Source organism: Adiantum capillus-veneris, chromosome 24 (assembly GCF_014529385.1).
Source record: "Adiantum capillus-veneris isolate H3 chromosome 24, ASM1452938v2, whole genome shotgun sequence".
Lineage (NCBI taxonomy): Eukaryota > Viridiplantae > Streptophyta > Polypodiopsida > Polypodiales > Pteridaceae > Adiantum > Adiantum capillus-veneris.
This window is the reverse complement of record NC_140954.1, coordinates 75,178,205-75,199,557: the sequence shown is the minus strand read 5'-3', so window position 1 is coordinate 75,199,557 and position 21,353 is coordinate 75,178,205. Positions and strand designations below refer to the sequence as shown.

Below are 21,353 nucleotides of genomic sequence, written 5' to 3'. Positions count from 1 at the left end.
AGTCCAAAGCTCTCGAGGTGTGCACCATATCCCACACAGTGGGCTCAACAAAATTGATAATAGATCCCAGTCCCACTTACCCTAATATAATTAACAAAATCAACCATTTATAGGCTACTTAAGGACCTCTCTTCTTAAGCAAGAAAAGAGAAACCAAATGCTCTGATATCAATGTAATGGAATTGGCCTATTAACTTGAGAGTAGCGGAAATTAAAGAGAGTACTTTTGAGAAATTATTTTGTGAGTATAGCGGTGAATATAATTGAAGATAGCAACATAAACATAGCATTTAGTTAACTTGGCATGAACAATACTTTTGCAACAAAGAGAATTTAGAGTAGATGACAACAGTTGACGACCAGATTTATGTGGATCCCCCCCCTCCAATAGGCAGTTGTATTATGATTTCTCCCATCAAGAAAGACTTGTTACAATACAATCTTTGTTTTCCTTGTGACCTAGGTGATGCAATAAGGATGGAAAGCTTCATGCATCACGAGCATAACATAAACTTTGTGGAAAGCATTAACTATCCCAAGCCTCAGTCCCAAGACCTCAAACACCTTCGAAGATGGAGAGAGCTAGCAGGGAATGAGGGTAGGGAAGAGGAAGAAGAAACATTTCATAGGAGAAAGAACTAGCTCCTCACTTATCATCACTCTTCTTGCTAGCATACGTAATAGCATAGTAATGAAGATGGAGAAGATGGCAAGCTTAAGCATTGAAGCATGCCTCTTAGTTGGATTTGCATTCCATAGCCAAGAGTGTTGGTGTAGACTCTCAACCTCTCTGCTTGCTTGGAGAAGTAGAGGGAGCTCTTGCACTTTGCACTTCACACAATAAGAGTGTGTGGGAGAGTATACCCTCTAAGCAGGCCCCCTACTTGCTTTGGTTGACCCCCCCTTGTAGCTCATGCTTGAAGCTCATTGGACCCTCCAGGCCTAGCCAATCATAAGCAAGGAGTCATACCAAGCAACAATGGTAGCCATGGGACAAGTGTCCCCCTTTCCTGTTTGAGAGAGAGGGCTTGATAAATGCTAAAAAAATTGATTAAATTAACCAATTTATCATTGGACCCCTTGGAAGGCCAACCAATAGGCTTTAGGCACACCATGAGGGTAACCTAGCTAGGGGCTTGACATGTGTCCTACTTGCCTCTTGGGCAAGGGATGCCCTTTGGGAGAGAGAGTGGTCAAGCAACCACCCCCCCTTCTTCCATGGCTCGCCCCCTCCTTGTAGGGATCTACTTTGACTTGTGCCACCTCAAGCCCCTCAACCTTGGGCCTAGTTCTCATCACAAGCTTGGCCCTTAATCCCCTCAAGCTTGGTGTCATAAAATCTAATATTTAACCAACCCAAATGATTTTCTCAAATTAAACTGATCATTTAATGTGGGAGAATAAACGAGAACAAGGGTTAAGATATAGACATGTGCTTATAGATCTATCTCAACGCGGGGCCAATGGTAAAGGGGTCCAAATGAGATATGGTCTATCAAAGAGCAAGGCTAACCAATGGAGAATAAGACCTGGTCCAAATGAGATATGGTCTATCAAAGAGAAAGGCTAACCAATGGAGCATAAGACCTTAGGGTTAGCTTCATTGAAGACCTCCAATAGTTAGTGTAAAAGTCCTTTGACCTTAGGTAAAAGCTAGGGCTGAGCTTGAGGTGGGAACCCGGGCCAAGCTTAAGGTGCTTGAGGTGCTTGATGACTGAGGTGATTGAGATGCTTGAGGTGACTGATGATTGAGATGCTTGAGGTGCTTGTCATGCTTGAGATGTTAGGGTTGTATTTGAGGTGAGCCAAGCTTCAAGTGCTTAAAGGCCAAGCTTGTGGTGGGAACTAGGCCTAAGCTTGAGGGGCTTGAGATGTCAAAAAGTCAAGATTCAATCCCTACAAGGAGGGGGCAAGCCCTACAAGAGGGGGAATGATAGAGAACACCCACACACTCACACAAGGTATGCTTAGTACAAAGAAAGCAAAAGGGACACTTGTCAAGTTCCTCCTCATGTTGCCCCCATGATGTGCCTGAAGCCTATTGGTTGGCCACCCAAGGGGTCCAATGATAATTTAGGAGATTTAATTAATTGTCTTTGCATTTATCGAGTCCCCCCTCTCAAAGGGAAAAGGGGACACTTGTCCCAATGCTACCCTTGTTGCTTGTAATGCCTCTTGCTTGTGATTGGCTAGGCCTGGAGGGGTCCAATGAGCTTCAAGCATGAGCTACAAGGGGGGGTCAACCAAAACAAGCTAGGGGTCTGCTTGAGGGGTATACTCTCCCGCACACTCACACACACTCTCATTGTGCATTGTGCAAAGTGCAAGAGCTTCCTCTCCTTCTCCAAGCAAGTAGAGGTTCAGAGCTTACACCAACACTCTTGGCTATGGAGTGCAAATCCAACCAAGAGCCATGCTTCAATGCTTAAGCTTTCCATCTTCTCCATCTTCATTACTATGCAATTATGTATGCTAGCAAGAAGAGTGATGATAAGTGAGGGACTAATTCTTTCTCCTATGAAATGGTCCTTCTTCCTTCTTCCCTACCCTCATTCCCTGCTAGCACTCTCCACCTTCGAAGTTGTTTGAGGTCTTCGGACTGAGTCTTGGGATAGTTAAAGCTTTCTTCAAAGTTTATGTTATGATTGTGATGCATGAATCTTTCCATCTTCATTGCATCACCTAGGTCACAAGGAACACAAATATTGTTATTGTAACAAGTCTCTCTTAATGGGAGAAATCATAATACAAATGCTCATTGGAGGGGGGACCGGCTCCCCATAAATCCGGTCCTCAATTGTTGTCATGTTCTATAAATTCTCTCTCTTTCAAAATTATTGTTCATGCCAAGTTAACTAATTGCTATGATTATATTTCTATCTTCAATTATGTTAACCCGCTATGCTCAATTAGTAATTTCTCAAAAGTACTCTCATTAATTTCCGCTACTCTCAAGTTAAATAGACCAATTTCATTACATTGGTATCAGAGCATTTGGTTTCTCTTTTTTTGCTTAAGAAGAGAGGTCCGTAAGTAGCCCATAAATGGTTGATGTTGTTAATTATATTAGGGTAAGTGAAACTAGGATCTATTAGCGGTTTTATTGAGCCCACTATGTGGGATATGGTGCACACCTCAGGATCTTTGGACTTAATAATGGAGTCTTTTTAGACTTGCCTACAGCATTACCATTATTGAGCCATAAGAAGTCCAAAAGGAGCTAGCCCTCGGTAATTCTGCTATGCTAGACTTACTTCACTACTCTCTATAATTAACCACTACGAGTTGTGTGTGTAGATACTTAAGAGCCAATTTTCAAAGGCTAAGAGGGGTGGCAACTAAGGTTTTGAATTGCCAAAGGATACATTAAGTACATACATAAATTTTGTTAACATGGATTACAATAACCAAGAGAGTAGAATAAAGATTGATAGCTTTGATTTTTCACATGAAGGTGCTAATGATAATGCTCCCATGTTTGTGAATTATCTTGTAACTAGGTTGGAGCAAGCTATGGGCAATCCTGCTTTGCAAGCCGAAGTTACTCAACAGCTTCGCGCTTATGGGGTTTCCCTTCCTCTCCAAGAGGAGAGAGAGCTTAGGAGGCCTCTTGAAGAGACCCCCAAAATAATACTTTCTCCCGTAGTAGAGGAGGAATTCAAAGAGCAAGAAAGCAATGAAACTTTAAGTTCCTCTGAAGATGTGACTCCACGAAGACAACAGTCTAGACGATCGCCCACTCCGCCCAAGAGGAAAAGATCAATACACAGTCCTTCTCCTCGTCACTCTAAAAGGGAAGAGAGGAAACAAAGGAAGAAAAGGGCAAGAAAGAGGTCACCCTCTTCTCCTTCTTCTTCACCTTCCTCCTCTTCCGATGAAAGCTATGACTATTCTCCTAGAGAATACAGGAGGGGAGGACATCAAAAAGCATACCCTGGATGGTGAAGGGCACAAAGCTAAAGAAGTTCAAGGAGGGAGGAAAGAGTAACTCTTTTCTCACCTATGATGGCACCATTCGTGCTACCGACAAAGTGTTGGCCTTCATCCAGCAATTTGATGTGGCTTTTGGAGATGAGAGCTTCACAGAGTCCTCCAAGATACACCATGTAGCTATGCACTTCCAAAAATCAGCTCGTCAATGGTGGGCTAGCCTTCGTGGCAACGACGAAGCCCCAATACCATGGAAAACTCTACGAGTTTGCATCATGAAGCAACTCCTTGCAAGCGATGCAAAGGACAAAGTGCTTACCGAATGGTGCAGCTTGAAGCTTCTCTCTCATGAGTCTATGCACAAGTATGTAGACAAGTTTTGGGATTTACATCTCAAGGCTACTGTCTATCAAAAGATAGACTTTGTTGAGCAAAGGCAGCAATTTTGTGGGGGATTACTTGAAGAGATGGCCAAAGACATCAATGCTCAGCGGCCTGGTTCTATCAGCAAAGTAATCCATCACACCATGGTTGCTTCACGCATCAATTTCCATCAAGGGGCTAGATGGAATGTCAAGCCCATGGAAAATAAAGACAAAAATGATGCAAAGGGAAAAACCAATGCTCAAAATTCTTCCCAAGGCACTTCCAAAACAACAACAACAATCGGTCCAAGGACAAGGGATTTTACAAAGGCAAAAACAAACTCTTTCCTGAAGAGCTTGAAGTTTTTCGCAAGGACCATAAGTGTTTCAAGTGTGTGAAGCAAGGACGTAGCTATCGTTCTTGCCTCATAAAGAATGCTCGCAGTGAGACGCCTAGGGCTTTCACCATCGAAGCTCCAAAAGAGGATGCTCATTGCAAAGGATCATCACTTTCCTATGCTTGCGGAAAGGTAAGAGAGAATGATGCCTTCATCTTGTTTGACCCTGGCTCTAATTTTCTCATATTAAACTGATCATTTAATGTGGTAGAATAAACGAGAACAAGGGTTAAGATATAGACATGTGCTTATAGATCTATCTCAACACGGGGCCAATGGTAAAGGGGCCTAAATGAGAGATGGTCTATCTAAGAGCAAGGCTAACCAATGGAGCATAAGACCTTAGGGTTAGCTTCATTGAAGACCTCCAATAGTTAGTGTAAAATTCCTTTGACCTTAGGTACGCTAGGGCTAAGCTTGAGGTGGGAACCTGGCCCAAGCTTAAGGTGCTTGAGATGCTTGTCATGCTTGATGACTAAGGTGCTTGAGGTGCTTGATGACTGAGGTGCTTGAGATGCTTGAGGTGCTTGTCATGCTTGAGATGCTAGGGTTGTATTTGAGGTGAGAACCTAGCCCAAGCTTGAAGTGCTTAAGGGCCAACCTTGTGGTGGGAAGTGAGCTTAAGCTTGAGGGGCTTGAGGTGTCAAAAAGTCAAGATTCAATGCCTACAAGGAGGGGGCAAGCCCTACAAGAGGGGGGATGAGAGAGAACACCCACACACTCACACAAGGTATGCTTGGTACAAAGAAAGCAAAATGGACACTTGTCAAGTTCCTCCTCATGTTGCCATCATGGTGTGTCTGAAGCAACCTATTGGTTGGCCACCCAAGGGGTCCAGTGATAATTTAGGAGATTTAATTAATTGTCTTTGAATTTATCAAGGTCTCTCTCTTAAAGGGGAAAGGGGGACACTTGTCCCAAGGTTACCCTTGTTGCTTGTAATGCCTCTGCTTGTGATTGGCTAGGCATGGAGGGGTCCAATGAGCTTCAAGCATGAGCTACAAGGAGGGGTCGACCAAAGCAAGCTAGGGGGTTGTTTGAGGGGTATACTCTCCCCCACACACACTCACACACACTCTCATTGTCCATTGTGCAAAGTGCAAGAGCTCCCTCTCCTTCTCCAAGCAAGTAGAGGTTGAGAGCCTACACCAACACTCTTGGCTATGGAGTGCAAATCCAACCAAGAGACATGCTTCAATGCTTAAGCTTTCCATCTTCTCCATCTTCATTACTATGCTATTATGTATGCTAGCATTCCCTGCTAGCTCTCTCCACCTTCGAAGGTGTTTGAGGTCTTGGGACTTAGGCTTGGGATAGTTTAATCTTTCTTCAAATTTTATGTTATGCTTGTGATGCATGAAGCTTTTCATCTTCATTGCATCGCCTAGGTCACAAGGAACACAAATATTGTGATGTAACAAGTCTCTCTTAATAGGAAAAATCATAATACAAATGCCTATTGGAGGGGGGACCGGCTCCACATAATCTGGTCAACTCTTGTCATGTTCTCTAAATTCTCTCTCTTGCAAAAATATTGTTTATGCCAAGTTAACTAATTGCTATGATTATGTTGCTATCTTCAACTATGTTCATCCGCTATGCTCTCAAAGTAATTTCTCAAAAGTACTCTCATTAATTTCTGCTACTCTCAAGTTAAATAGGCCAATTTCATTACACTTGGGCTGGGTTCTTACCTCAAGTACAGCCCTAGCATCTCAAGCATGACAAGCACCTCAAGCATCTCAATCATCAGGCACCTCAAGCATCTCAGTCATCAGACATGACAAGCACCTTAAGCTTGGGCCAGGTTCCCACCTCAAGCACGGCCCTAGCTTACCTAAGGTCAAAGTACTTTTAACACAAACTATTGGAGGTCTTCAATGTTGCTAACCTTAAGGTTTTTATGCTCCATTGGTTAGCCTTGCTCTTTGATGGACCATCTCTCATTTGGGCCCCTTTACCATTGGCCCTATGTTGAGATAGATCTATAAGCACACGTCTATATCCTAACCCTTGTTCCCGTTTATTCTCCCAAATTAAATGATCAATTTAATATGAGAAAATCATTTGGGTTGGTTAGATATTAGATTAATAAAAATCATTTTTTCTTTTTTTCTTTCATAGCAAAACTCACAATTCATGAGTATACTGTATTAAACACATGATAATATTACAAAACCAACCTCAAGCTCGTATCGATCCTTGAGGTGCAAAAGTTTACAAGCTGGATATTTGCGCCTCGTAGTAAGGCCTTTCACCACCGAATTTGAACAAAATTAACAATCATTTTTTATGTAAGACTATATTTCTTCACCTATAGTGAGCTTTTCTCCCAATTTTTTAGAAGGTTCATAGACCCATCACATACATATCTATGTATTTTTGTGTGAGCTTTAAGTGTGCATAAAAATTATTTGACAGATCTTTGAGATGGAATAGTGAAATTTGGTGTGTTTGGATAGATTAGTCTGTAAAGATGGCCACAAATTGCAAGCTTTTCCATCACTAGATTTTTCTCCAATTTTTGTATTATGTGTTGGGCGTGTTTCCCTGAATCCATTTCATTTTGACCTCCTCCTAAATGTTGGTGATTTTTTTACAAAAGTCTCCAAGAGCCACTAAAGTGGCTCATTCTCTAACAAGACTAGTGCTAATTATTAAGCCAGTCCAGAGTGATCTTTTACGAGCACAGTTACCCAAAAGAAAAAAAGATTTAGATATATTCTTCTCCCTCAATTACTTTTTACATATAGCCACTTTTTCACTCGTCTATTTACCTAAAATGGGAAAAATGCACATAAAAAATCAACCCTATTATGACGGGACAAAGGTATTGTTTTTCTTTTTTTGATTGCTTGAACCTAACCAAAACCAAATATAACAAACCACATCTTGCATGCCATGCTTGTGTTTTGTCAGGTTTGTACCTAACCAAGGAAAGTGCCTAGAGACGTCCAAAGTAGTATTTGTAGAGCGAAGCTCAATATTTATGGTTTGCCTAGTAATATAGCAAGAAATCTATACTATATATTAAAGAGACTGGTTTTTCAGTGCCACGTGTCAAAATTTGCTGCATCCGGTGAGTTCTGATTTATATGAGTGAGGGGGAGAGAGAGAGAGGCGGCCAAAGGCCGTTGGTCACACTAGCTGCAATTCAAATTTAACCACCACTTTTGGAGGGCTAATTTTAAGCAAGCTACCCTTTAAAAATTACGCTAAAATACCCAAAAAATCATAAAATCCTACAAATTTGAAGGGCAGGGGTGCCTGTCAAAATCAACCTACTTGGGTTTTGGGATATAGGCGGCACTTGGACACCTTGGATCTTCTTTAGGTGTTGAGTTGACCAACCACGTGCAATTTTTTTTTTAATTGCACACTCAAAGCAATGTCCTATCATAAAATGGCTAAGAGCATTCTGCTATTTTAGTGCACTAGAAAATTGAAAAGTTGACCTTCATTTTGAGCTTAAATTTCATAACTTTTTGCCAAAAGTGGTCCCAATGTTTTTTCATTAGTATTAACAAGAATCAGTGAAGATGCTCGTGGGGAAAGTAAAAGAAAATTAAAAGATGAAGCATGCAAGGGCAAGTGAGGGTCGCGCGATGGCCAGGCATGTCAACGATCGATGGAGCACGGGGCGAGTGTCAAGCATCGAGTCGAATCAGTGGCACTTGCAAGTAAGTGATAGCAAGCATTGTTGGGAGGAAAAGCGGGAGGGGCTCGATGCCCGGAGGTGTATTCTTTTTTTAGAATATTGGAGAGGTCTCGTAGCGCTCAAGGAAGCATGTGTGGAGGAGTGGCTTAGATCAGTGCACTTCAAATCGGTGTGAATGCGTGGGAGGTCGATTCTGAGTTAAGCTAGGAGTTTCACTACATTGTATATCTCGAGTTGTCTTTGTGTCTCGCATGCCACCGTTCCAGTGTTCGAGAAAAGTGTGCCTCAACTTAGCCTTCACCCGGTTGGAAAACCAAATCAACGGATTGAAGAGAGGGGGTGAAGGAGAAAATTTGATTGGAAAACTTAAGAAAATAGATTTAAATTGCAAAAAAGGTTGGTGATTTTGCAAGATTTCCTCTTTGAATTTATCTTAATCTTAAAGGAATTTTGTATGTTTGTTGAAAGGGAAAATTACCAAAATACCCCTCTAATTTGTGGAAATTCCCCAAATACCCCTCAAATTTCAAAAATTACCAATATACCCTTGTATCTATTTTGGTTGGATTGTTCAATATTTCCTAATCTTTATCGCAAATTTTCTTGCAAAAAAAAGCAAATATGTCTTAAAATAATGAAGCAGTTCATCTCTGAAGCCTACAACTCATATTCTAATTTTAGCGTCTTGTTTCGATACACAATCAGTCTTCTTATGAAAAGCTACAATTTTTTCAATCTCACAACCAGCGGTATTTTTGGAATATGAAGGGCATTGCTCTCTCTCTCTCTCTCTCTCTCTCTCTCTCTCTCTCTCTCTCTCTCTCTGCCGGATGATCTGTGAAGGAGTCATGAGAGAGACGAGAGAGATAGTGATAGGTCTTTGCAAAGATCGGGAGGGAGGTGTAGATGGGGTGTTTAGCCAAGGGTCAGGAACAATATGAGATCTCTCTCTCTCTCTCTCTCTCTCTCTCTCTCTCTCTCTCTCTCTCTCTCTCATATGCGTCCGATAGTAGCTTGTGTTTCTCTGCGAAGAGAGAAGCAAATGGCGCTCGTAGACATGGCCATTATGTATCATGTAGTAGAAGAAACAATTTCAAAGGGGTAGTAGTATGGTAGGGCAAGGTGCAAAAGAGCACGCAGAGGGAACCAATGTGCAAACGCGCTAGGGGGAGATGGTGGCGAAAGCAAAGGAGCTTTTCGTGTGAAATTCACAAGCAGGTTGCGATTGAAGGGATCTTCAAGGATTCGGGTAGAGTAAGTAGGAATTAGCCATTAGGTAGTACCAATCAAGTATCCCACAATAGTCGCTCAATGCTTAGTATATTAAATCTTTTTTTTTCAAACTCACAAAAGTGAGTGAAGGTGTATTAAAAACAAAAATAAACCGAAAAGCATACAATGCTAACCGTGCTCACACCAAGCCATAGCATCTACCAACAACCAAATTCATAGAAGCCTCATTCCATCAAATGATTGAAAATTTTGAGATCCACAAAAGATATTTGTGAACCTTTGCTTGGAAATTTGAGATTCAAAAAGGAAAGTTTATGCACATGGCTTGCTATTATTGTGCACCATTGGGCATAGTAAATAACAAATATAAAGGGAAGTATAAAGGGATTTGCATCTACTTTATCACAACCTCAGCATGCATGTGACTCTTAAGACGTGAAAGTTTCCAATCTGTACTTTTTTGTGAGCATAATACATCACGTGAGTTGTATTTCCATTCACAAAAGAGCACGATGCATCTTTCATCTTTGCAAGAAAAGTAGGAAAGAAAAGTTAAAAATTAAATAAATTATTAGTGGTTGCAACTTGCACTTGGTCTCTGTTGTATAATAATCAAATTACCCTTTTCTTCTTCTTCTTTCTTGTGTGTGTGTGTGTGTGTGTGTGTGTGTGTGTGTGTAATTGGGGAAGAAAGCTATTTCTTTGGTGGCAACCCCAAACTCGCTTAAGTTTAAACTCGCTTAAGTTTTCTCTTTGCTATGGACATACCGTGGTAGGGTGGCACCCTTTGCCAGCGGATCGATGTATTTGAAATGGTTGATGTATAAGTCTCAATAATCCTATTGTAAGCTTTTTGTCTTCTTAATCTATCTCCGCACTCACTGTTATGAGTTTGGTAAAAAAAAAAAAACTGAGGAAGAGAGAGGGGGGGATTGTGCTTTTATATGTCAACTAGTATGTGACCCGCGCGTTACCGCGGCCACATGTGTGTCAATTGAAGCAACCATTGTTCTCCTTCCCTTCACAGGGAGAGCAATGTGGGCAAATGCCTATGATTCTCATGTGAGCTTTTATAGCTCTTTAATACACTTGTGCATCAACACCACTATAACTACTTTCTAGATGATTATGTATGACAACACACAAGGTCTAAGTGCTCTCCACATTCACATCAACCAAGCACAAATCTATCTTTTGGATCAACACTATGTTTACCTTTTTGAGTGTAAGATCTAACAACTAATGAAGTGTAGTTACTCTCCACATTCTTGTGGATTGACCAAGGACAAATCTCCTTCTAGTTGGTCATGCCAAGCTCCAACATAGTCCTCCTAATCATGGAAAGTTTGTCCCTCCCCCCCCACCCCCTTCTCTCTATGTGTGTGTGTGTGTGTGTGTTTGTCCCTCCCTCCCCACCCCCTTCTCTCTATCTGTGTGTGTGTGTGTGTGTGTGTGTGTGTGTGTGTTGAGTTCAAGATTTATCAGGTCAATTTGAGGTCTCTTGGGAATGAATTAGGTAATGGACTCCATTCGCATGATGTCTTGTTTTAACATCCTATGTTTCTCTCTAAGGAGGCAGTGAATTTGTGATTAGGTTAGAGACGCCCCCCTCACACAATTGATATGGGTCCCTGGTGAGTGGTAGTGTTCTTTGAATATAGTGTTTGCATTGAATGACGAATTCTTTAGATGCATTAGCATCCCCTCTCACCATCCTTACCAATCAAGGCATTGGTCATGATAGAAACTCTCACATGCTTCAATCGCGTAGTTTTGGTCTTGTATTTGGGGCATCACAATCAACTAAGTTATCAACTGCTATTTGTTGGAACTTAGGATGCATGTAGCAGCCATGACTCAACATGCCAACATTACACCACATAGTAGTAGAAGAAACTTTGCCGTTGGTATGCACAACTGATTTGGTGAGTAGTGTGGCATTTGCTTCTCAAAGGCAGTATTCATGATGGGTGTGTGACCTGGGGGTGATTGCATGGCTATAGAAACTTTGTCTCTATACGTGGGTAAATTTAAAAATTTACAGGTTGGATTGCACTCAATCTAGCTAGCACGTACACTTGCATTTACCAAGACTATCACATGGATGTTGAGGTCTCTTGCAATTGACCATAAGCGTGTTAGTAATATAAGGTGCATATTGTTTTTTTGTGTACATTTGGGCACCATTGGCACCTTAAAATGTGAGGGCAATGAAAGCAGAAAAGTTCACTTAATCAATCGTTTCTCTTTGCAAGAGTTTGGGCCATCATGCTAAAAGAAAGGGTGTGCCACAAAACACACACACACACACACAAACATACACACATGCATGTTCTTCTTTGAGAGAGCAGACTATATTCAACCATTCACATGCTTGCCCTTACCCATATTTTATACCATGGCAACCATTTGGCTTAGCTCCCACTCCTTTCAATGTGAGACAGAGCATTGAGGCACTACACGTAGAAGAGTCTCTTTTTGTATGCAAATTATATTTCTTAACAATTTGACAATGTGATCATCATACCCTACATGAGTGCTCACCTTTTGATCACATCAAACTTACTTTACCTACATTTTAGTCCATACCATGGCCTACATACCTTTCTTTCCTAGCCACCTTATGGATTCAACTTATCAGTGACACCCTTATATCCATAGTCTTCAAGCATGTCACATGTTGTACTCGGTCCCATTGGTCAATCTGACCTCTCTCTCTCTCTCTCTCTCTCTCTCTCTCTCTCTCTCTTTAACCTTTGAGGTCATTGTATGTGAGCATGCAAGCCCTTGAGTTCAAGAATCAACATTCATTGGCTAAAAATTTTAGGTCTCTTGTGATCTTGTTCTTCTTCCTTCCTCTCTCTCTCTCTCTCTCTCTCTCTCTCTCTCTCTCTCTCTCTCTTGCAGGCTGCATGTCTAGTTTGTAGTATTAAATTGAAGCATGTGAGAGACGAAGAGCCTAGTCATGTGTTCCAGCGAGCCGGCTTTCTGTCCGGTCACGAGCCGGCTCTTCTCTCTCTACCTATCTAATCATGGTAGTTAAGAGCCTCAATATGGATATAGCCTTTCACATGGTTGAATTTTGAGGCCCTCTAGGTTAGCAAGAACCTGTTCAGGATCTGTCTCATCACTCACTCAAATCAAGCATTTATCTTCGAAAGGCCACCAGTTTTCTTGACTTGCAAACAAATCTATAAGCCTATTTAGCTATTCCAAAGTGACCAGACTCTAAATGTAAGCAAAATGACATGGAGGCAGTCCTACAGTGGAGATAGCCCTACAATAAGAGACCGGAGTCACCATTTCTAGGGGGAGAAAAATGGCCCACATCAGGTATGCAACACCAAGGAGGATCCAAATGAGCAAAGGATTGCTAACTCCAAGACCAAGACCAATACCCTCGATTGGCAATGATCATCCTCCAATGCAATCACATCAGCATTCTAGAAAAATCATTTTCAAAATTGCTTCCTTTAATTTTTGAAGAGGAAATTTAGAAAATTAGGTTTATTTTGCAGGTTTTTACACTATTTTCTATATTTTGGGGTGGGATTTCTCCTTTTCCCCTTGCCCTCAACCGACATTTTTGAAATTGAAAACGACATGATCTTAAGCTGTGACACATTTTTCCCAAACACTAAATGGAAGACCCGCCTTGCACGATCGTTGCCATGAGCACTGTAGCAGTAGGCAATGCCACCTGTCCCCTTGCAGAACCCCTTTTTTCTTGCCTATGTAAGGAGTTCAAGGTGTGAAAACTTGGGAAAGCTAAAAAGCCTCGATGGTCACGTTGGAGCTCTCAACATTGTAGCATCCGCTGCTGGCCAAAAAAAGATGAAGAAAGTGTGGAGATGGATGTGGGACTCTCCCTCTCTCTCTCTCTCTCTCTCTCTCTCTCTCGTGGTGTGGAGGGCCGTAGCTAGGCAAAAATGGAGTTGGTCAGGATCAAGGGTGGCAAACAGGCAGCGGTAAATGAGTAGGTGGCTCAGCAATCGCTTGTGGTGAGTGGGACATGTATTGGATCCAGAGTCTTCGCGTCCTGGCCATCAGAGGATTGAGGGGTGTGGAGCTCGTGGTGGATCAATTGTTGGCAAGGGTGTTGATAAAGGAGACTACATGACGCCTGTTGCAGAAACATTTGAGAAGTTGTACATGAAGTAAGTGGTGGGTTGTGTTCATGATCGAGTTTGGAAAGGGGGGGGGGGAGCATTCTTCGTCAAGCGCCAAGGCCAATCAATGACACTCTCTTTCTCTTTCAAACAAAAATAGACATACACACTCATCAGCAGGACTAAATGGGATTGCCCCCCCCCCCCCCCTCTCTCTCTCTCTCTCTCTCTCTCTCTCTCTCTCTCTCTCTCTCTATTTTTCCCAAACACTCAATGGAAGACCCGCCTTGCACGACCGTTGCCATGATCACTCTAACAGCAGGCAATGCCACCAATCCCCTTGTAGAACCCCTTTTTTCTTGCCTATGTAAGAAGTTTGAGATGTGAAAACTTGGGAAAGCTAAAAAGCCTGGATGATCACGTTAGAGATCTCAACATTGTAGCATCCACATACTGGCCGAAAAAAGATGAAGAAAGTGTGGAGATGGATGTGGGACTCTGTGTGTGTGTGTGTGTCTCTCTCTCTCTCACACACACACACAGAGCTGCATCAAATAACAAAGATCTCTCTCTCTCTCCCTCTCTCACCCACCTATGACACACACGACGTTGCTACAGAAAATGAAACCTGATCTCTCTCTCTCATACTTGCGATGTGCCGCATCTCTCTCTCTCTCTCTCTCTCTCTCTCTCTCTCACACACACACACACACACACACACACACGCTCATACGCACACATGTGTACACATTCAAAGCAAACCAATTTATCGACGTGTGGCATAGCTTGTTGCTCGTTATTTTTCAAGGTGTGAAGTAAAGCTACCTTTTACAAAAACAAAAGTAATCACCCTTCAAAATTGAAGGTTGGAATGAAACTCAATGCTCTTGCTAAAGAGTTTACATAATATAAATAAATATAAATAGTAGTAAGTATTGTGACTTTTTGACAAAACTTAGAGTCAAAACTAGGTCCTTTGATTTTTTACCATCACTGTACTTACTACTTGCTCTTTATTTTTACATTTCAAACCAAATGAATTCTGGCTTACCCTTCTCTTTAACACTTAAGTTCTTGAAACGAAGGAGAGAGTGACACATGGATACCCTCTCCTTCCTTGAAAATTTTAAACTCAATTATATATAGTATAGATTATGTGTCGAAACTTGACTGAAAGAGAATAGAGAGACATTGCAAACACAAATACCACCACCATTGTATGGTTGAGGTATTGTTCTTTTAGGTCCTATAAAGACGTGTCTCTAGTTATTTTGATATTTTGCTCGTCAGATGAACATACTGGGTCTAGGAGCGGATTAAGGCGAATCCCGTCAGATGTTGTTGACGTGAATTTTTTTCGCGCATAGCGAAAAAAAATTCTGTTGTCGCGTACTGCTTCGTATCGACACTGTGGCAGACAATCTGCTGAGCTCGTGGCAGTCGTGACACTGTTCACGTGGTTGGGAAATGATGACAGTATGAGTATTCTAGAGGTTTTTGGCAGACAAATTGTGAACCATCTACAGGTTTTTGGCAGACAAACTGTGAAGTATCTAGAGGTTTTTGGCAGACAAACTGTGAAGCATCTACAGGTTTTTGGCAGACAAGCATCACAAAACAAAAACTGTTGTTAGGAGTATACAGAAACTGCTGCTCGTCATCACAAAGACGAAGATCTGTTAAACAGTCTGTACATTGCATAACAGAAGGAGCTACATATTTTGTGCAGACAAGAAGGTTAAACCATCCACAAAATTTGCTTCATTTACATCATTACAATGCGCCAAAAGTTCGGATACGATGTGCAGAATTTATCATGCATTCTGGTTGCGATTTAGCATATTTGAGAACCTAGATAGTATCGTGTTTAACCGGTTGACTTGTGCTTTCAAAGCCATTAGTTCTTTGCCGAACGAGAAAATTTGCTCTTCCAGCTTTGTGACTTGCACATCTGCAACATTGATTGCATACTCCTCAAGTGTGTTTCTCAAATTATGTATCGCTTCAATAACTTCAGACCGTAGTGAAGTTGTGTTTCTACTTTGGTCTCCAAGTAATTCTTTCAAAATTGCAGCAAGAGCATCCTCTATCCTATCAATACATGCGTCTTCTACCATAGCAAAAGAGTCATCAGGTTGTGTTTCGGTTAGATGAACCATGCGGGTTTCGTCCTCTTCGTCCATCTGATCACTGCAACAAAAATAAATCAGCATCAGCTTATATTTTTTAGTCGGATTGAAAAGTAACAATGTTATTGCCAACAAACGGACCAGACTATGCAACTGTCGTTACATCAACACGGTGTACAAGCGGAATGAAATCATCTCCTATTTCTGGGCTTCTTATCGCAAGTTCAGCATCAAAATCGTTGACAAGAATTCTTGGTGGACTACAAAAGACGTACACGATGGTCAAAAAGTTGACAACAGATTCAACCACGGTTAGACTGTCATAAGTATACCTTTGTGTCTCTTGCCAATGGGAGTTGAACCACTCGGCACAAGATTGAGTGTTTGGATGCGCATCATCACTAACAAATATATTTAAAATGTCTTCATACATTGTTGTGGATGGGTATACCATACATCTCCACAATGCTCTGATTTTTGCAAGATGCATTCCACGGCCTTGGTAAGGAGTTATCCAACATGATGATGGGTAGTAATTACCACTCTTCAACATTACATGTAGTGTGGACAGAAAGTCGTTTACTGCTGGATGTCGAAGCTTGAACTTCCAGTACATAAGCGCTCTATCAAAGATGTTTGCTGGTGTTAGGCAAACCCTGTTCTTCAATTGATCAACACCATATAAGCTATACAATTGTACACCGGCATTCACATCGTCACTAGTTATGTTGTGGACCACCTTTTGAAAGTGTGGTTCATCTTGGTCTTTCAGACAATATCCCACCATGCCTTCAAATGTATGCATCTTGTGCTGCTTTAGGCCACGGCACAAAACCATTGCACCTGCAGGTGCCGATTTAGCCCAACCTATGTACGCTTTTATCTTCCTGTTGATAGCGATCAATGAAGTTGCCCAAATACGGATAATCATTTGTAGGTGAAGGTGCAGCAGCGCTCCTCCTCTCTCCAATGCACATAGACCTGCTAAAGTTTCTCTTTCAAGAAACAACCGCATGGACCTCAGCAATCCTACATCTACATCGCCACCGCCAACAGATATGGTGACACTGACTTCCATTACTCTCGCCTCCAGTTTCTTTAGTTTTGACGAACCGGCATTACAACCCTCAGTATTCGTCACAGGTTCCTTCCCTTTGCCCCGCGCCTCGGACTTTAGCCGGGCCATTCTCAAGCCACCTACTATGTGGATGCTGTCATACACAAAGTGGCTTCAGCAAACTATACAGAGCATCTAAATGCAGGTTGAGCTATCCATACACAAAGTGCCTTCAGCAAACTATACAGAGCATCTAAATGCAGGCTGTGATAGCTCTTTGCATGTACCCAATAGGCTAATATTTTCCCTCGTTGCGTACACCACCAAAAACACATAGCATAAGCACTCAAAGAAACACTGCAACGTGCACAGAGCATCTGAATACAGGCTGATATTTTCCCTCATTGCGTACAAAGCATCTCACTGTGTGTACCCAATAGGCTGATATTTTCCCTCATTGCGTACCACTCACGTGTCATACGATATCCAGGAAACAATGCATGACATACGCAGATAAACACAGAACCCATGCATTACAGCTAAACAATCACCAGCTGGTGTCGAGACCAGCAGAAGAACACAACAGAGGTCAGCGCGTTACCTGTGTGTGTCACCAACCACTCGGAGAGAAGTCGAGCGAGGAGCACCTCTGAGGCACACTACGAGCACGGTGTCAAACACGCTACAAAAAAATCCATCCGTGCCTCTCTGGAGCCTACCTGCAACGCGTCGCCCATGACGAATCAGCCCCGCATGGACGTGTCAGCCCTGCATGGATTAATCGAGTCAGCATCTCGATAGATTCCATCTATTCCAGCTGCTTCCCAAAATTGGGGCGCCATACTGGTTAATATGAATAATTCTTTAATGATGGTTCCATTGGGGGGATAGTTAAGCAAAATCAAACATTTAATTAATGGATGTGACTACATTGCAGTTTATATGGGGAGAGAGTTAAGCAAAATCAAACGTTTAATCAATGGATGTGACTACATTGCAATCCATATGGAGAGAGGCATCCATCCATAGGAGAGAACAATCGAGATGGGGGTACAAATTGCAAAATTATGTCTCTGTACATACCACCATCGCATGCAAAGTACACATTATTTTAATCCATGTGAAAGGCAGGTGTCAAAGGATGTAATTACTTGATATTCATAAACAGTTATAGCATCCACCTAAGAGAAAGAGGCCCCATGGATGGGTAGTGGTTGGCGCTGTATTGGTAAAGGTAACCTCTTTGCGTGTCTGTAAAGGTAACCTCTTTGCGTGTCTGTCAATGTTTACATCCTTGATCACCACCTTATATGGTCCTAGTTAGGCTGGCCGCCTCTCTCTCTCCCCTTATCTCCCTCTTTATCGCGTGCAAAGGGGCTTGTTTTTGTTTTAGACTTTAGCCTTCAGGTCGCAGATTGCGACACGTGTAAAGGGCTCCCCCTTCCACCATATTATGTTAGTAGATAATTCTTCTTGTGGTAACTTTTTACAGAACTCTTTTTCTGGCGCCATGACCTAAAATATGTGCCTCTAATCATTTTTGTATTTGTTTTGGTAAGAATATCCAGGGATGCTCCCTTTTTTTCCTTTAGAAAAGTGAGGAAAGGACACGAACACATTTTTTAAACATTTTTTTATGTTTTGTTTGAGAGCGAGGTCTCTATGTGTCAGTGTGAGCGAGTGACACAAAGAGAATGCGGGACGCAGACGCGTGAGCAGCAGACATATTTTTTGTTCGCATTGTGGGGGTATGGTCGTATGTGCAGCTAGTACTCAGAGTTGCAGAATTTCTTCAGAGAGAGAGAGAGAGAGAGAGAGATGGATATCGTATCTATGCATAATCTCTCCCAAGTAGCGTGCGTGCTTGTGTGTGTGTGTCTCAGGCATGGGAAGAGCAAGGGAACGAGCAGGGGAGTCTGTCTCTCTTTCTCTGTTATCATTCGCAGCAGCGAAATCCTCCGAGTGGGCAACACCATATTGTGATGCAAGGTTGACTTGGGTACGCAAGACCTGCGGATTTAGGCATTTTTGTTTGCAACAGTGACGCAGTCGACGCAGGCACTCATTCGAGAGCCGCAAGGGCGAGGTGGGAACCAGCAATGACTAAGGTTTTTCTTTTGCGAAGGCCAGATGGAAGGAATCTTGTCGATTAATAAATTAATGAAATGCTGTATGAACTGGTGATACCAAAGTTGTTTAATTTTAGATCTAGAGACTGATTCATAAATGTCAATACTCTATTCCTCACACATTGACAAGGTCGTGCTTCTATACTAATAGATAATGGGGGAGGGAATTCCGCCCCCCCCCCCCCCCCCCCCCCCCCCCCCCCCCGACACGTGGCAGTAGGAGAATTGTCCGGCAGTGTGTCCTGCACAAACGGCGAGATAGGACATCGTTGTGAGAGAGAGAGAGGGAGAGCACGCCTGGTGCACCCACAGTCAGAAGCGGCCCCTCCCCCCGGGCTAGTGCGTGAGAGATAGATAGTTCTATTATCGTCCTGGGAGGTCAAATATGACCTATGGGACCAAATGAACATGTCACGTGGTGTGAGTGGAGTTCATAAGTGACTCTCCATGCTCAAAAATGGCTGAAATGAGCGTCGCAATAGAGAGTCCACATCGTGGTTGGGAGAGGAAGGTATGTAGGGAGAGATCATGGCTGAATATATGGGGAAAAGAGGACCTAATGTGGTCAAAATCTGAGCACTCAAGTATTGTGTGGTACTCACTCTCTCGCACTTGACGAGGGCATAAGTTGCAAAGTCGATGACACTCCTCGCTAGTGCCCCAACGTCCTGTCTCGCAGCGTAGAGAATGGGAGCTAAGACGAATGGAGGCAATGGTGCGGATCGCACTCAACGGGATGTTGGAGAGAGAGAGAGAGAGAGAGAGAGAGAGAGAGAGAGAGAGAGAGAGAGAGAGAGAGATGTTGGAACTTTCTGCCGGTTGTGTTCTGTGTCAGCAGTGCAGCACGTGCGTGCGTGACGGCTCCTGGGACCTGGCTCCGCCTTTTAGTCTCACAGCGACTTAGCACGTAGATCCAGTGCTTGAAAAAAACTTTTTTCTAATAACTTGGCAAACCTACCTATTTACCTTTACTTTTTAAGAGGAACTTTTTTAAAATTAGGTAATTTCTTTAATGTTTTTTACACTATTTTTCTCTATTTTGGGTCGGAATTTGTCCCTTTCCCCTTGCTCTCAATCGACATTTTTGAAATTGAAAACGGAACGATATTTTTCCCAAAGACTGCTTCCAGTGTTTTGATGGAGAGAGAGAGAGAGAGAGAGAGAGAGAGAGAGAGAGAGAGAGAGAGAGAGAGAGAGAGAGAGAGAGCAACCCGTTTGTTCTTGCCGACGACGACTTCCAACTGTCTGCGTTGGTATATGCGCATGAGAGAGAGAGAGAGAGAGAGAGAGAGAGAGAGAGGGACAGAGAGACGACTTCCAGTAAGTGCTCGCGAAAAATCATTTTTCCAAACATGCAAAATTCCTTTTCTCGATTTTGTCAAGGGAAATTTTTTTAAAATTAGGTCATTTCTTTATGTTTTTACACTATTTTTCTCTATTTTGGGTCGGAATTTCTCCTTTTCCCCTTGCCCTCGATCGGCATTTTTGAAATTGAAAACGGCATGATATCTATGCTAATAGATAAAGGGGGAGAGAATTCCAGTTCCCCCCCCTGACACGTATCAACAGAAGATTAATCAGGCAGTGCCCTTTATAGTCTCGGTCGTACAGGCGGACAACGCGGAGAGAGAGAGAGAGAGAGAGAGAGAGAGAGAGAGAGAGAGAGAGAGAGAGAGAGAGAGAGAGAGAGAGAGAGAGAGAGAGAGAGAGAGAGAGAGAGAGACGGACTTCATGCCAACCTCTGCGCACGATCTCCTCCGGAGTCTGGCCTGAGCTCCACGGCAGTGCTCGAAAAAAACCTTTTTCCAAAAACTTGGCAAACCTACATATGTGAAAACGACACGATATCTATGCTAATAGATAAAGGGGGAGGGAATTCCGTTTCCCCCCCCCTAACACATGTCAACAACAGATTAATCCGGCAGAGTGCCCTCTGTAGTCTCGGTTGCACAGGCGGACAACGCGAAGAGAGAAGAGAGAGAGAAGAGAGAGAGAGAGAGAGAGGAGAGAGAGAGAGAGAGAGAGAGAGAGAGAGAGAGAGAGAGAGAGAGAGAGGGAGGGCGGTCACACAGCGGACAGCGCGAGAGAGAGCCAGAGCCAGAGAGAGAGAGAAGAGAGAGAGAGAGAGAGAGAGAGAGAGACTTCCTTAAAAGCATGCGGGGTTCATTTGATGTGGACAGTGGGAGCATTCCTGCCTTTGCGTTTTCAAGAAGCCGCACCGTGCGCGAGAGAGAGAGAGAGAGAGAGAGAGAGAGAGAGAGAGAGAGAGAGAGAGAGAGAGAGAGAGAGAGAGAGAGAGAGAGAGAGAGAGAGAGAGAGGCGGCCTTCATGCCAACCTCTGCGCC

General features: G+C 42.7%; 1 protein-coding gene across 1 annotated transcript; it reads right to left on the bottom strand.

Moving 5' to 3' along the window:
* Positions 1–15,507: 15,507 nt before the first annotated feature.
* On the bottom strand, positions 15,508–17,008 carry LOC147426598 (uncharacterized). Its single transcript, XM_086498221.1, has 2 exons — positions 16,437–17,008; positions 15,508–15,883 (listed from the first exon to the last, which is right to left on the bottom strand). The coding sequence occupies exons 1-2, from the start codon at positions 17,006–17,008 to the stop codon at positions 15,508–15,510; spliced, it is 948 nt and encodes a 315-aa protein (XP_086354347.1).
* Between the last annotated feature and the right edge of the window lie 4,345 nt (positions 17,009–21,353).